Below are 16,377 nucleotides of genomic sequence, written 5' to 3'. Positions count from 1 at the left end.
CTTTAGTTTAATTGGTAATGAACTATGACGTACAGGGTGATGCGCAGAAACTTCCTGATTTGAAAGCTCAGTGAAAAAACTAGTAAAGATATTTTTGGAATAGAAATTTTATTAAAAAAGATATTAAAATAATTTAGGTATCAATTAGTTTTGAACGTGACATCAGACAAATAACGGCCCCATGGTCAATTCATTCACCTGGTGGATTTTTTAAAGTTTCGTTCAACTCGCTGAAGCTTATTGACGGTTATGTTGGCGATGGCTTGGCGTATGTTGTTCTTCAAATGAGGTAGGGTCCTTGGACAGTCATTGTAAACAATTGATTAAAAATATCACACGGAGCTAAACCGGGGGATCGGACAAGCCGAAGAAGTTCACCTCTCAAGGAGATGAGGCGCTGTGTAAAATGTTGTCTTAGAGAATATCCATTGAACATCGCGCTGTGTGTACCAGATATCCCTAACATTCATTTGAGCCAGTTTGGGCAAGAAAAATATGTCAATTATTTGCGTGTACCGAGCAGCAGTCACCGTTAATGCATTTTCGTTTTCCTCAAAGAAATATGGGCCAATTATGTCGACTTTTGACACCGCACACCACACAGTTACGCGTTCACAATGAAGTGACCGCAGAAACATTAGCGAGGAGATTTTACGTCCGCGACCGCAAGCAAATAATCTTTATCTTTGCTGCTGAACGTTCTATTTTGCCAATTTTTGCTGTGAAAACTTCTTGTATGTTATAATAGAAGGAATGGGCTGGTTAATGAAAAAGGTTATGCTGTCGCTGGCAATTTCATTATCAGGTTGGGTTAAGTCGTATTGAAACTGATCAGCTTTTATGATAATCTATACTAAGTAAATGACTTGAACTAAGTTCTTGTTCATAAGGAGATAAATTTGCTATTGTTTCAAAATTTGAATTACTCAAAGAATAAAAATTTGAAGAATTTGACTTGTTAATTAAGCCAGTGTGATTTCTTCTTATTTAATTATCAATTAATTATTTAAGAGAGTGATAAGTATTGCTTAAATAAGTCTAAAATATTTCAATATAAGTTCTCATCTGTGTAGAGATTGGTAACCTGGGCCCATACTTTCAAAAAAAGTTAAGAGATCTTAAGTTCATTAGCCAATCATTGACGGCCTTTCAAGCCAAATCCATCAATCATAGACAAGAAAATAAAGCGTGAGTACTAACGTTCTCTTAGCGAATTTTGAAAGTATGGCCCCGTGTCACCGTGCAGCACGGTGGTGCTACACGACGTATCTACGAGGATGTGGACGTCGCGGAACAACTACAGGGTTTCTACCGCGAGCTGGCCACCCCGCTACTGCTCGACGTACAGTTCTCCTACACGGACGACTCCGTGCTGCTCGACTCCCTCACCAAGACGCACTTCTACAACTACTTCAAGGTTAGAACAATCTTAACTACGATCTGGAGGCATTTGAAACAATTTTGGTTACTACTTGGAGGCATTTAAAAGAATTAGGTTACGACTAAGAGGCATTTAGAACAATCTTGGTTATGACTTGGAGGCATTTAGAACAATCTTGGTTACGACTTAGAGGCATTTAGAATAATCTTGTTACGACTTGGAGGCATTTAGAATAATTTTGGTTATGACTTGGAGGCATTTAGAACAATCTTGGTTACGACTTGGAAGCATTTAGAACGATTTAGTTACGACTTGGAGGCATTTAGAACAATCTTGGTTACGTCTTGGAGGCATTTAGTACAATTTTGTTACGACTTGGAGGCATTTAGAACAATCTTGGTTACGTTTTGGAGGCATTTAGAATAATCTTGGTTACGTCTTGGAGGCATTTAGAATAATCTTAGTAACGACTTGGAGGCATTTAGAACAATCTTGGTTACGACCTGGACGCATTTGACTACTACTTCAGAGGCCACTACGATCAAGATGCAACATCACAATTCCTGCAAAGGCATTACATGTCTGCCCAGGCAAATGACGACATATTCGTGACGCATTTCTACAATTACTTCGCTGTATGCAGAACAGAAGTAGTAAAAAATTAGATGGTATTCAACTTTCAAAGGAAATTCCAGAAATGTGCTCTCATTTATACCAGCATTTTTAGAAAGAACAATTTTTTACTAGACGCTACATTCATGAAATTTGGCAATTGAAGAGGCTTAAAATGTACGAAAAGATTATTCTCAGCGAACGGTAGATCCATTCCTATTAAAAATTTCGCTAACCAGAGCTAGCACGTTAAATGTTAACACAATATTGTGGTGCGTCAGGGAAGCGAGCTCGTAGTGTCGGGACAGACACGAAGCTCTAACGGCGCGACGATTCGTGCGAACATCACCGGACACGGACGCAACGGAGAGATTACGATGGGCGTCACCGTCTGGAACCTGGTGTCTCCACCTGACCGTCATCTGCTGCGTCACCTGCACCTCGCCCCTACGCCGCGAAACTTCGTCAGGAGACTCTGGGCCTTCCTCAGTGTCAAGGTTACTTCTCATTCCTAGTTAATTCGCCCTTTTTTTCTGCGATGTATATCTGATGTTGTTTAAGGTCTTAGCTCTGGCAGCTGATTGCACTATTTTGAAAAATCGAACGCTATGGAAGCAAATCTCTTCTATAGTGTTTAAGTTCACATTCCTTCAAATTATATCTATCATTTATAAGGCAACATTAGTCCCAAATGAATATTTTGTGATAAAGCTATTTCACTTTCATGTTGATCAGTTTAGAAGATATTTGATCCGTTATGTCCAGAGTGCAGCACGATAAAGTTCCTCTTAACTGAAGCAAAAATAAATTCCGTTGCCGAAAAATACCCATTATTTTTATCATATTACTCGTCACGTTGAAGCTCAATAAAGTAACGTTTTTGTTGATAAGTAACGACACGCTTTGGTCTCAACCTCGACTGTTTCAGGTAAATAGAAAGTTCCGGTTTAATATCATGTTTGTCTTCTTCATGCAATTTAATTAAAGATATAACTCACCATTATTGTTTTTTCATGCCGCAGGACCTCCTGGAGGCGGAGAAGTCGTCCTCGAGCCACCACGCCCGCGCCGCCGCCCGACGCAAGGCCATCGCACTGGCGCTGCAGGTCTGTGCGTCGGTTCGGTCCTGCAGCAGTGGTTCCCAAAGTGGGCGATATCGTCCCCCTGTGGGCGGTGGAGAGATCTGGGGGGAGGAGGCAGTGAGGAAGAAAGGGGCAGTAGGGGGCGGCAGTCCGTGAAGTCGAAGTCAGAAGTTCGTACGTTTGTTTGACGATTTGTACACAACACGCGTAGAACATGACTCGGACTCGAATAAATTTTCACGAGCTAATTAATCACAGTTTGGTAGTTAGGAATTTTTATTCAAAATTCACTGGGCTAGAGATTCACTGGGGAGCCAAAGGGGACGCCAGCCTGGAAAAGTTTGGGAACCACTGTGCTAGAGGCTCTGACTGAACTCTTATTACAGACTGCGACGTGATTGCTGTCACTTTATTGCATTTGTTAACGTTTTTACTTCCAGGAATTTTTTTGAGGTATAAATTACGCCCTATTGAACACATAATAGCTGGCAAAATCCCAAAGCTGAAGCATTTGTTGGCAGTCTTTGAAACGTAAAATTATCTTTTGGTACTTTTGGTCAGTTTTGTTCCTGACACAGAGCCAAAAATAAGTGCTAAATAACATATTACAATTAATTTTAATGATGGATAGTCACAACAATAGCAGATAATTTACAAATAGTTTACTTCATTTTACCCTACTATTTAAATTATGGTTGGTTTTCTCAGAACCACTTCGTGACACCCTTGACGTCCCTGGTGGTGCTGCAGCCTGACGAGGAGCACTGCAAAGACTACGAGGAAGATAACAACGAAGACGTCCACAAGTTACCTGACGAAGCTCATCCCGACACGAAGCTCGACGAAGGCGAGCGTCCTCCTGTAGTGGAGGCCGACGCGCCCACAGAGTCCAGCGAACTCGACGGGGCTGTCGAAGGCATCGAAGGTGTGTGCGAGCTTATCATGTGTCGCATATTGCAAAGACTATTGTGTTATTAAATAAAGGCCTGCATTACATGGACACATTCATGGCTTATAGACGCTGTTAGTCTTGGGGACTGACACTCCACGTTTTGTATTAGCGGTTTTTAACTAAAATGTATATCTGACAATTAAATGAAGATTTTTGAATAACTTGTACATCGTCAGCGGCTTATAGACGCTGGTAATCTAGAGGACTGACACTCCATTTTTCGCATTAACGTTTTTTGTCCAAAGTATCTATGACAGTGAAATGAAGATTTTGGAATACCTTGTACATATACCATTTGAAAAAAGTACTGCCATTCTTTTGCCGCTAAGAAAATGTATGCAGACCCTAAAAGCCGCTGCAATGCAGAAAGTTTTCCACTGCGCAATTACTTGTTTGTTAATTTATTTATTACCGCACATCTGTAGTAAATAAATAGCTCGAGAATCAAGGAAATGTTCATCGCTTACTTCATACAAGAGTGGAGTTCAGTGTGATGGTGAGCTGTGAACGCGGCGGTGCCGTGGAGTCTGCTACTGACTCCACGCACTCCAACTAAGCAAAAACAGGGGAACATAATGGCTCTTTCTTGGCTCCATTGAATGATAACTTTTAAGAACTCATGCGTTAGTTCACGTAATCGTCTTAGTACGAATAAACATTTTAAACTATTTTCCTCTCTAAATTAAATAGTTTGATAAACGATCTGCGTATTAAAGCGCCAGCGGCAATATTTTTCAAGACAGTAATCCAAGCCTCACCAAAACTGAATTGCACTTGCCTCCTAGCCACAATTGCTTGCCCCCCAGCCACCGAGTATCACCGCAACGAGTCATCAGACAGCGAGTGGTATGACCCAGACGCCGCCTCCAGGGATGACCACGCGTCCCCGTCGCCCCCAGGCTCCGAGGACGACCTGGAGCACCTCAACTCCGACAACATGGCCCGCGCCTACGACCTCGCTCCAAGGTGCGAGTCCTTGTAGCGCATTTTCTCATTTATAGAAAGAATACACTATTGTGCTCGCCCTGTCCGTCCGTCTGTCTGTCCGTCTGTCTCTCTGTCCGTCTGGCTGTCCATCCGTGACTTCACGTTTTCGTCGACGAGAAAATGCGCTCCCTGTCACTCACTGCAGTGCGTACTGAGTTATATTTTTTCTATCCTCAGTGCAAAGGGCGGCCACAACTCGATCTTCCTTTATTGCGCGATGAAGCTTTTTAGAAATATGAATTTTTTGTGGCTAAATCTCCCTGTATTTCATGATGCCGTAGAATTTGTGCTGGGATTAATACGGGCAAATCGGCTTGGGGGTTAATTTTGAAGTGATTCGAACATTTTTCTGGATTGATGTATAATATTTTTGGCTTAATTGTATCCCTATTCACATTTATACATGCTAACCTCGCTTAAACTGACGGGTGTCACCAACGAGAAGATTATCCGCTTACATAAACACTAAGTTAATTTTACGACACTCTTCGAATTGTCAATTCACAAGCCAATTGAGTAAAGTATTTGTTTTTCTGATTAAGTTATTACTTATAGGAATCAAATGCGACAAAGTTTTTGTCTCTGAAGACACAAGTAGTAAGATATCATTATTGAACTATTACACCAACTACAGAATTATATCGGTTTCCCTTTGAATCGTAAAAATCTTTCAACAGTTCAGAAAATAAATTACTTTATGGTGACGCTTCGAGCTCGACTGTTCGCATCGTCGGGCGTGGCATGCTGCCAGTCCTAACTTGGATATATGTTATATATATTATTATATTATTTATACGTACCGTCTCATGCCCCATGAACTGCACGCAGGATATGTTCTAGATATACTAGATATACGTAACGTCTCACGCAGGATATGTTCTATATATACGTAACGTCTCATGCCCCATGAATTGCACGCAGGATATGATATATTATATATACTGTATACGCGTAACGTCTGACGCAGGATATGTTATATATATACTAGTACACGTAACGTCTGACGCAGGATATGTTATATATATACTATACACGTAACGTCTCACGCAGGATATGTTATATTATATATACTGTATACACGTAACGTCTGACGCAGGATATGTTATATATATAATTATACACGTAACGTCTCACGCAGGATATGATATATTATATATACTGTATACACGTAACGTCTGACTCAGGATATGTTATATATATACTAGTACACGTAACGTCTCACGCAGGATATGTTATATATATAATAGTACACGTAACGTCTCACGCAGGATATGTTATATATATACTATACACGTAACGTCTCACGCAGGATATGTTCTATATATACGTAGCGTCTTATGCCCCATGAAATGCACGCAGGATATGATATATTATATATACTTTATACGCGTACCGTCTCACGCAGGATATGATATATTATATATACTAGATACACGTACCGTCTGACGCAGGATATTCAGCGACGCGGGGGACTACCCATACGAAGAGTACAACGCGCTGGGGCCACAGATGATCTCCAAGACTTACCACACCCCCGCCTCTGGGGGACACGGGGCCTCCCAGCCCCCCACTTGGGGTCTGGTGCTTATCTTGGGGGCTCTCTACATTTCGCCTCGAGTGAGATATTCATCAGGATTAAGATTTACATTCGGAATTGTCTAAGTAGAATTTTAAAATACAATTTGATTGAAATTTATTATTGAATTTAATCTAACTTAGCTGTGTGAGTTGGACCTACCCTTGCTTCTAATAATTCTCGTACGTTTTTGCTTGTTACAAATAACAACCTAGATAATTTTGTGGATATCATCGAGATTTGTGAGGTCTATGCAAATTTTTTGATATTTTTCAACTTGTTACTACTACTTTATATGTCAAATGATGATTCCTTTTTGAATGCAAGGTGGAGAAATATCTTTAATTTTTTTTTTGTTTCGGCCAATTCAGATGCGTATCATCTACATCTTGTTATACGATGTTTATAACAATACAATTAGTTGTGAAATTTAATAATTTCACTGATAATTTTTTAGAGATTCTTTCATGTAGGTCTAAGATTGGAGTTAAATATTATTGTATCGGCGATGGTTGAAAGCGAGTAACCAGTGAGTTAATTAATGGTTTGTTACGAGTTCTCAGGTGGAGCATTGGAACTGTCGCGATTGTTGCATCTATTTCTTAAACGTCATTATTATTGTCCTGTATTGATGCTTTATTTTCCTACCAGCAGTGCGTGCTTCTGACGAGTTATTGTTGGTTATTTATGCCATGATTTAATATCGTTGCACGCTGACACCTTTTCTCGATGCAGTTTACTAATGATATTTTTGTTTCAGTTGTGGGGCGGAATTCAGCTTACGATCAATTCGTGACATCACTAGAGGCAGCTCGATCATCAATCACGCACATACTAAGAAACAAACGGAGCAGTGATTTACTTGGATTATTGTACTTTCCAAGTTGTTAATTGCATGGAATCCCAAAATGAAGGCATGAGTTATCTCAATCATATTGTGCTGCAAGGAAAAAGCTAATACGATAACCGGAACTTTTTGCGCGTTTGGCAAAAACTCGGGATTTGAAAACGTGCACAACTTGAATCGTCGTTCAGCGGTGAAGAGTACAGAGAATTTGCTTCTTAAATCACTGTGAAAAATGTGCCTCCGCATGCGGCTAGTGTAAACGCGTGCACTAGACAGTGGCAGTGACGAAATATTTGGTGTGTTGTGTTCTTTATGTTCTGGCGAAGCGAACATTTTAGTTATACAAGCATTAAAAAGTATTACCAAGAGAAAAAAACAATTTTATCTGAGAAGTAAGAAAATGCTAAGATCTTGCATGCTGTGTGCGTAATATAATGCGGGATGAAATTTTAGGACCCATAAATTTGCGGTTGAGTGCGATAAACATTATTTTTTTGCCCGTAGGAGTAATCCATTACAAAGTGTTCACTTAGATTTCAGAATTTTTCTTATTGCAGCCTATTAGGGTACTCAGTAGAGTAAGTTAAATATAATCAAAATCGTCGCTACTGAACCTCGGCAGGCGACCATCAACGAACTGAACTCTGCGTGGACCTGCAGCGTGTGATGAGCATCCCTGCAGCGTGTGATGAACATCCCTGCAGCGTGTGATGAGCATCCCTACAGCGTGTGATGAACATCCCTGCAGCGTGTGATGAACATCCCTGCAGCGTGTGATGAGCATCCCTACAGCGTGTGATGAGCAAAACCTGTAAAATTATTCAACATTAAATACCCTGTTTATCCCGAGCTCAACTCTTGTCTGCCATATTGATCGAATGGCGTCGAATGGTAAATTTAATTCGTGACCCTGACAAAATTAAGCGGTATCTTAAAAAGTTATCTCATCAACCGTAACTTAGAAAATTATCTCGTAAGCCATAGCCTAAAAAAAATTTTCTCAGAAGCTACAACATTTGCCGCAATAGAAACTCTAAATTCAGCTACGGCATTCCACGCACAAAACTGGGTTCCGGCGCTGAAAAACGCGTCGTCAAGATTGCAAATATACATTGTTCAGCGATTCGAAATCAACTTCGATTGCAAATATACATTCGCTGCCAGTCCAGATTCTCCACTGTAAAGACCTTCACAATATACGGCAACATCAGGACGCACAAGTGAGAGAACCCGGCACGCAGGGTCAGATTAGTGTTCGCTTCTTCGGATGTTTTCAAACTAATTTTGATCGCATTTAAGAATTACTGGCACCACTTGAGCCAAGGTATTGAAGCATTTCCTACTGTATAAAAATGCCTTTTCTTAGTGACCAACGATGCATTATCGTATACATTTAATTGCGTTACCCAACCATTAGCTTCTAAAAGTAATTCCGAGAGAATAGACATGCGCTTAGATTCAACCGATAGATGCCCCTTGAATTGAATAGAAAAGAGGTTTCAAAATATATTCTATATTCTTGAAATTCCTGGCCGGGTTTGGTTAAAAAAGCAGTTTCGTTGCAAACGGCGGCCGTGACAATAACTAGACATAAGCTGACACATCGATAAGTTTTAATGTTGCAGCCTGTTGGTGAACTGCATTTGTTGCTGCTTGGGTCACATGCGAGTTCTTCTCGTGCAATTCAACGCTTTACATATAACGTCTCCTTAAGGTTTATTTACAGTAGGTGTACGGAAAACGCGTTTTGAATATGTACCAACGATGCTCATTTTATTTTTTGTTAGAGTTATGTGAAGGGAATGAATATATTAACAAGAAGGTTGATTGTTTAAAAATGTTATTTAACAAATGCACGGTAGTCAGTTCTTTATAAAATTTCCTTAGGAATGATGTCAGAAGCCAAACCTGTGTTCTTAACTTTAGGCTCTTTTACATCAGTGGGCAACTATACATGCACACTGAATAGGAATTCATTAAAGACGAGTATTGCACCTAAGCATTTATTGCGCAAGAAATATGCGAGCTACAAAGACGGTCGTATTGGTGCCTGTCCCTGAGGCTGTAGCGCCGTATGGTTCAGGCTCCTCTGCCCTTTGCTGGCTCATTGATACAACTCTGAACCTAAACCTGTTCAATCGTTTGGTTTAGATGGACCATTGCTTTACCCAATCATCATGAGTTGACATTTCCTCAATCTATACTTGTGAGCTAGATAAGTTAACCTATATATAATTCATTTTTTATTATTCCTACAAACCTTCTCAACATGTATATGAGAAAGTATTTATAGGAAAGTTTGTAGTATTAGCGTCATCTCAAGGTGCATGCAAGTGAGAGGGAGATTTTTGTGGATGATGTCCTTTTTTTAATGCGATAAATGAGATGGTGCGAATATTGTGCGCGTCTTGATGGGGTTTTAAAATTTTCTAGGCCAAAAAACGGATCTAACGAAATTGGCACGTGAAGTATTGGTTGCTAATTCCAATTATTATTTAAGGATATTAATAATTTCAGGAATATATTAGCAGTCGTTGGTCTGGATCATTGTTCACGATTACCGTGCGTAGTTTGCAAGGAGGAAGAATAAATGGCGGTGACGCCTAATATTGTTGTACCTGTGTTTAAGTGACGTATGAATGAACACCGAGAGTTCAGGCATCACAAGCAACCTTAACGCTTTTTATTTGTGGACTTAAATATTTTTTGCTTCATTTTTATAGTGAAACAATAATGTATTTCTATTTTTTATTGCATAATTAAGGAGGCTAACGTGCCACTATTCCGATCATTATTCTATGTTGCAGGTTACCCTAGAAAAAATCTCATATATAGTGATTAGGATACGAAATTAAGCAATTTGTGCCCACACAGTCACCGAGCTATCAGCCGCTTTCTTATCCAAAATGCAAACCGTTGTATGCAGATTTTTTCTGGAGCGAGACTTAATAATGGTTCTCACTGCACTCGAAATGACGAAACAAATTAACAATTTGGCATAAAGCAGCCGATAATAAATAACTGAAATAAATTATGATCATTCTCAAGAAAAAGACACAAAAGTAAGTTTATGCTCGCACGAATCGTTCATTAATCTCTCGTGGAAGATTCGTTTGATTGTTATATATACCCGCCCAGTACGCCCTGAGCGTCAGCTGGACACATCGTTATTGCGCAATAGCACCAACTTGCACATCGTTGACCGCTGTTTCGTGTTATATTGTTAAATGAATATCTAAGATCTGCTACAAATCTCTGCAAAGCTTTCAGTCGGAAGAGAACGAGTGTCGTAGTATTTTAGTGCATAGAGTCGCGAGTTTTGTCTCGTCGAAATAGTGTTATATTTTTTACGGTGTTGATGCCGCGTTATTTGTCCGATGAACTTGATAAGGCTTTCCCATTGAGCCATGTACCGAATAAACTAACCGTCTGCTAACAGATTACTGCCAAATGAGTTACCTCTGTTTTCGGTACTTGAGCGATGAACTTTATTCCACAAGGGAACGTTCAACGAGAAAACGTTGACTGAATGTAGTCACGGTTTTTATGCTGGGCAAACGTTAATTAACAAATTTATTCTCTTCCTATCATTGTGAATAAAAATTATCTACGACCAAACTCTCCAGGGTTAGTAATAACTATTTTCTTCGTTTGGGCCAATCGTGTGTTAGTAGTTGATAATTAAATCTGATCAAGTTTTACTACAATGCTTGATGATGGTGGTGATGGTGATGATGATGGTTGCTGTTCGATTGCAATTGCGGACACAAGCTAAAGCTCGTCCGGTGCAACCATATGGATCGCAGGAGCGATACTCACGCTACCCTTAATTTAGTATGAACTAGTCTCACAAATATTGTTACGATGCATTGTTTACTAATAATTAACCTTATTGATAATAATGGTAAATACATAATGATAACCATACTATTAACTATATCATGTTGAAAATCAGTGCCAATTCTCTATTAATGTTAATCACGAAGTTGATAGCTGGAGACGTGTCACTTCTCATATACAGACGAATGATAAGTATCATATCAGAACATTTTTCCTGATTGCAATATGTATAAACTGAAATCTGATTTCTTCTATCAAATATTTAGATAAAATATACTAAATACTTTCACAATACAACTTGCAAGATGTCAAACTTGTCGAACTTGTTGCATTCTCTTCTTTGCTAAATTTCTAGCTAAGTAACTTGATCCCATTGAATTAATAAATTCCTTGAACCACTAAAAGGATGACATGTTTGATGCAAGTTGTTTGCGACTACTTGTATATAAGGCGCTATGTACTTGCTATTAACTTCCAGTGTGACGACCATTCTACGACCACATGACGATTATTTGTTTGACCAATTAGCAAAAATTAAAAACGATAATGAAGTTCCGCGAGTGTTTGACGATGAGGCCAACGGATCCGATCACGCCGCAACTCTGCGTGTTTGGTGTTCATAGTCGGGACACTTGTCTTACTTGCTTCCGGTTTTAATGTTTTTCGAAAAACATTCTTGAAATTGTTGAGATGTAAATAAGTCAGTGTTATTTTGATTTAGATTATGGATAACTCTGTTCTTAACAATAGTGGAACAATCGATAGAGCTTACGCACCAAGTTTATGCTGGAGTGGCCCTCTAGCTAATACAAGAAGAATAATTTACTGCGAACATGTGGGGACTGAACCACCGAGCGCCTCACAAGGTCAGGGCTACTTATAATTATTTATATTACACGGGCCCGATGAAGTTTATTGTTAAAGCTGTAAAAAGGGTATTTATTTTTTGATTCTTTGACACAACATCTATTCTCATCTGAACTCTCCGTGAAAGTAGTATTTTGTAAGTGTGCTTGCGTAGAATGCGTTAATTTCCTTCTTATTCACCTATTTCAAGCCGTTTTTCTTAATGATTTAGGATTAAGTTATTTATTACTTTTTCACTATAAATATTTAATTGTAGCGTCACTCCTTAATTGCTGAGTTGTGTCGTGGAACCTTTTGTCCGAAGACAAATTTATTGGGCGAATTCATGGAAAATTTCTCGGAACGGTTAAGTATCGGTAAGGTATATTTTTGGATCTTCTATCAGTTTTACTCTTTGGTCAAATAGAATGATCTGTGTAGGTTGACTTCTCGAGAATATTGTTCAGTTAGATATTTGCTCAATACATGAGATTTAACGATAAAAGTAATTTGAATTCGAAAATTTCAAAATCTTTTTTTGCGTACCCCTGCGTTCTTCCAAGACTGACCTCTCGTGAGCGACATTTCGAAAGAATAACGTACTTCTTTCTTTCACTTTTGGGTCTTCCAAAAGGCCGAGCACATACGACTGTCGCCACAATGTTCTGACTCATATCCCCATTCAAAGGGGATGTTGTTCATGACTGGTTTCGATGAATGATGTCCCCAGTGAAAGAGTGACTCAGAGTGGCTGAGAGTAACGTTCATGCAATACTTATATGCTCTAGCTACCCCGAATTATTAACCCCAAACCTCTTAACTTTTTTTTTCTTTCTGTGCTGCTTTTACAGTGGATCTAGTGTACCAATAGATTTAATCGCCTGCATTTGCAGTTATTGCGAATGTGAGGTGAAGGTAAATCGTGTTTTGTCTCAAGTTTTACCGTTGTTGGGAACGTGCTGTAATGCGATGCCGTTCGTAATATTGAACTAGTGTAAATGAAATGTTCCCACAACGAATAATTTTTTCTTAAAATTTGAATGGTGCAGAATGATTTATTATCTCCTTAAACTATCTGTATTAATAATATAATACTAAATGTTTGTGATGTAGTCTGTGCTCGTCTCAATCTTTACAATAAATTTTTGCCTTGCGCATAGCTGTCTCTCGTGCAACGGACTTGCAAAGGTCTGGCACAGACGGTGATGAACCTTTGAATTATCAACTTCTAGCGTCGTAGAATTGATAGGTGAAAGGCAAGAATTTTTCACTACTAACTAGTCAGCAGGATATTTTTTGCCATCTTATAAGTCTTTTAAGCGAAATAACGAACGTGATTGATAACCCTTAATGTTCACGTTGGACTGCTGTCACATCAAAGCGAAAAGTCCTAATTCCAAAGGAAGCCTTAAAACTTATGATTGCGTGCACTGGATGTTTCGTACATTGGAATGAGAAAACTTTGGATGAAATTGACTTTTGTTTGATTCAACGGGAATTTAAATGAAGTGAAGTTAAAGATTGTCGAATAATGTTTATCGTTAACTATTCGAATTTTGGGTAAATTCTAATGAAGGGTAACATTAGAGCACTTGACGGAATCGTTCTACTATCAGAGGTATTGTTTTCTGAATTATCAGTGTCGTCGCTACATCTCTGATTTTTAGAAGGATTAATAATTAATGAAAAATTTATGCAAACACAGCGTTCCTGGTCGGATGAGTGAGCTGTGGGTACGAATTTCCTTGCCGTTTTTTTCTATGTACGTTATTGTTCTTTGCGCAAGTGAGACTACTGATCTGAAATGCCAGATCTGAGTGTTTAAATTTTGAACCGTTAAATTTTGTTTGAGTGATTGCAATCAAGGGGATGAATAGAAGTTTCGTTTGCCCTCATGGGAACCTGTTGCAATATATCCTCTTTTTCTTAAAGACTCTTCAATGTGGTCAGATTAGACAGGGTAATCTCGGTAATTAGCTTACATATAAAAAAGTTTCAGAAAAAGTTGTTTTTCCGCACTGTTACTAATAGGTATTACCGGAAGGTTTTTATGTAATAAGTTTCCTACTGTGAGTTTTGTTAAGTCGAATTCGCCAGGTTTCATATGGTGAACAAAACCAATTTTTTTGTGTTATTGGCATATGACTGAAACATTCATATTGAAAATTAGGATTTCTTTTTCTTCATACTACGCTTCATTTCGAATCCTCATTTTTAATTTCGACGCAGCTCATATGAAACTTCTGTGTAATTTTTTGTGAAGGAGACTCCCACTTCTACATTGACAATGTTGCACGGTCTCATTTTTGTGATGCAGTTTATCTGCCTTACAGTTATAGGACTCAATCGTTATCGACTGCATTGTTAAATCTTTATTCGTCAATACAGCTGTGAAGACATACAAACGACTCGAGGAAGGCACCTTCCCGTAAATCCCCCGAGAAGTGCTGGCACTCTTATGTCCTGTTGGCACCACTGCTACATGAAGCCGATGTTGTGTTACTTGTAAATGCTGTATCAGGGACTGGCATCCCGTTGTTACTCAGGCTTTTTAAACTTCGCCATTCTAAACTTCTAGGCAAAGGAGTTTCGTGTATTAATCTCATTTTTCGTAAGCTGACATCCAAGTCTTTCTTGTATAAACGCTAGCATACCTTATCCATTACCGGTGTATGAAGCGCAAATCTTCTGTCAATCTTCTAGTAATAATGGAAACAATTTATTTCGTCATTGAAGAACTTCTGATCAAGATAAGATTTTCATTTTCAACTTTAGTTTGCATTTAATTTTCAACTTTAGTTTGCATTTAATATCACGGCAATTTTTTTTCATAGTCATGGCATAAACATTTTTCACTTCGCAGTATTATTCCGACTGTAGACTGTGCATTACTCTGTGCTAGGCCGTACTGTACGATCATTTTACTCCGGGACGCCTAACTCCAGGCCTATCAGCGCATAATGCACTTGATCTTGTTTCTCGTTGCCAGACTCAATGCACAAAGGCTGCGAGTTGAAGCTTAGGAAAAGCTGCCAAAAACCCTGTATGTTATTCAGGATTTCAACTTAGGTACGAGTTTAGCATTACATTTAAAATTGGTCACATTTAGACATACTAATATTAAAAGTAGGAGTAATTAAGCGTACACATGTACGATGGTTTAGCGATCTTATCACCTGCCCATTCTTTTCGTCATAAGAGAAAACTTACTCGATTGTGATTCACTTCAATAGGAAGTTTCTTTTCTCAGTGCATAATTTGTCTTTACTTCATTGGAAAATAAAAAGTATTGAAATTAGTGCAATATCAAAAATTACAGTTGTATTTAATCTTTGAAGGTTCTTGGGGAATCTTCTGTGCGAATCTTGCCATTATTACCATTAAATATGGATCCGATTTGATTTGAAAAATCGTCATCTTATCTTATTTGCCTAGAATCCGCGATCGTGCAATGGTTGAAAAAATAGTAAGTGAAAAGAACGATTTGCAATAGCAAAAAGATTTACAATAGCAATTAAGCAGATTCGAATCATTCTTTTAACAAATAACAATTTTTGAATTAATAAATGAAGTTAACACAGAAGTTAATTTTTATCGCATCTCGTTCGTGCCATTACTAGGAACTTTTTGGTCACTACTGTTAATCAGGTTATTGTGGTTACTTACCTAATAATATTCGTGCGTCACATTGTGTTCTTCACATGACCAATATAGAGATGTTAAAAACTTCTCATACCTCTGAGTCAAGATACCTTACTCGGTCTTCGCAATCATGATGGTTTCTGTGAACATCCACTGCTCGCGGGCTGTGGGGGTAGGTGAACTATCAATCGAGAGGGTCTCATTTTTGCACAGGACTCCTGCATTTCAATAGCTAGTGTCTACTAGATTATGGTCGTCTCTTCGTGTAATTGCGTTGTCTATGTAGATTCACTGTAGACATTGTAACAAGCCACACAGGTCGCCTGCAGCGGCAAAAAGAACAACGGTATCGCGTAAGCAATAAGAAACATGTTCGTTCTCTTCATTGGTAACGTGTGAGCGAGTGCATATGATCTTTCTATGAATGTTTCCTTGACTGTTGTTATTCTGTCGGTGAAGACAGTTTTCTCACATCAAACTTCGAACTTTCATTTCCCTTTTTCGGCTAATTTAGTTCCAGATCTGAAATCGGTGAATTACGAGCTCTGTTCAGCAACTGTTTTGAAACTGACGGATGCTGAGAATAGAAGTGTCGGTACTGAAGAAATATGC

At 38.8% G+C, this 16,377-nt stretch overlaps 1 protein-coding gene across 1 annotated transcript in view; it reads left to right on the top strand.

The window, feature by feature from the left end:
* LOC108673990 (inter-alpha-trypsin inhibitor heavy chain H4-like) overlaps window positions 1-7,741 on the top strand; it is a 35,903-nt gene extending 28,162 nt beyond the window's left edge. The window contains exons 9-15 of the mRNA XM_047883415.1: window positions 1,247-1,417; window positions 2,275-2,490; window positions 3,016-3,099; window positions 3,784-4,000; window positions 4,834-4,993; window positions 6,466-6,631; window positions 7,351-7,741. Coding sequence (XP_047739371.1) covers window positions 1,247-1,417; window positions 2,275-2,490; window positions 3,016-3,099; window positions 3,784-4,000; window positions 4,834-4,993; window positions 6,466-6,631; window positions 7,351-7,386 — 1,050 coding nt within the window. The 3' untranslated portion in view covers window positions 7,387-7,741. The remainder of the gene's footprint in view (window positions 1-1,246; window positions 1,418-2,274; window positions 2,491-3,015; window positions 3,100-3,783; window positions 4,001-4,833; window positions 4,994-6,465; window positions 6,632-7,350) is intronic.
* The last annotated feature ends 8,636 nt before the right edge of the window (window positions 7,742-16,377 follow it).

Source organism: Hyalella azteca, unplaced genomic scaffold (assembly GCF_000764305.2).
Source record: "Hyalella azteca isolate HAZT.00-mixed unplaced genomic scaffold, Hazt_2.0.2 contig12830, whole genome shotgun sequence".
Classification (NCBI taxonomy): domain Eukaryota; kingdom Metazoa; phylum Arthropoda; class Malacostraca; order Amphipoda; family Hyalellidae; genus Hyalella; species Hyalella azteca.
The sequence above is the reverse complement of the archived record's forward strand: the minus strand, read 5'-3'. Positions and strand labels throughout refer to the sequence as shown.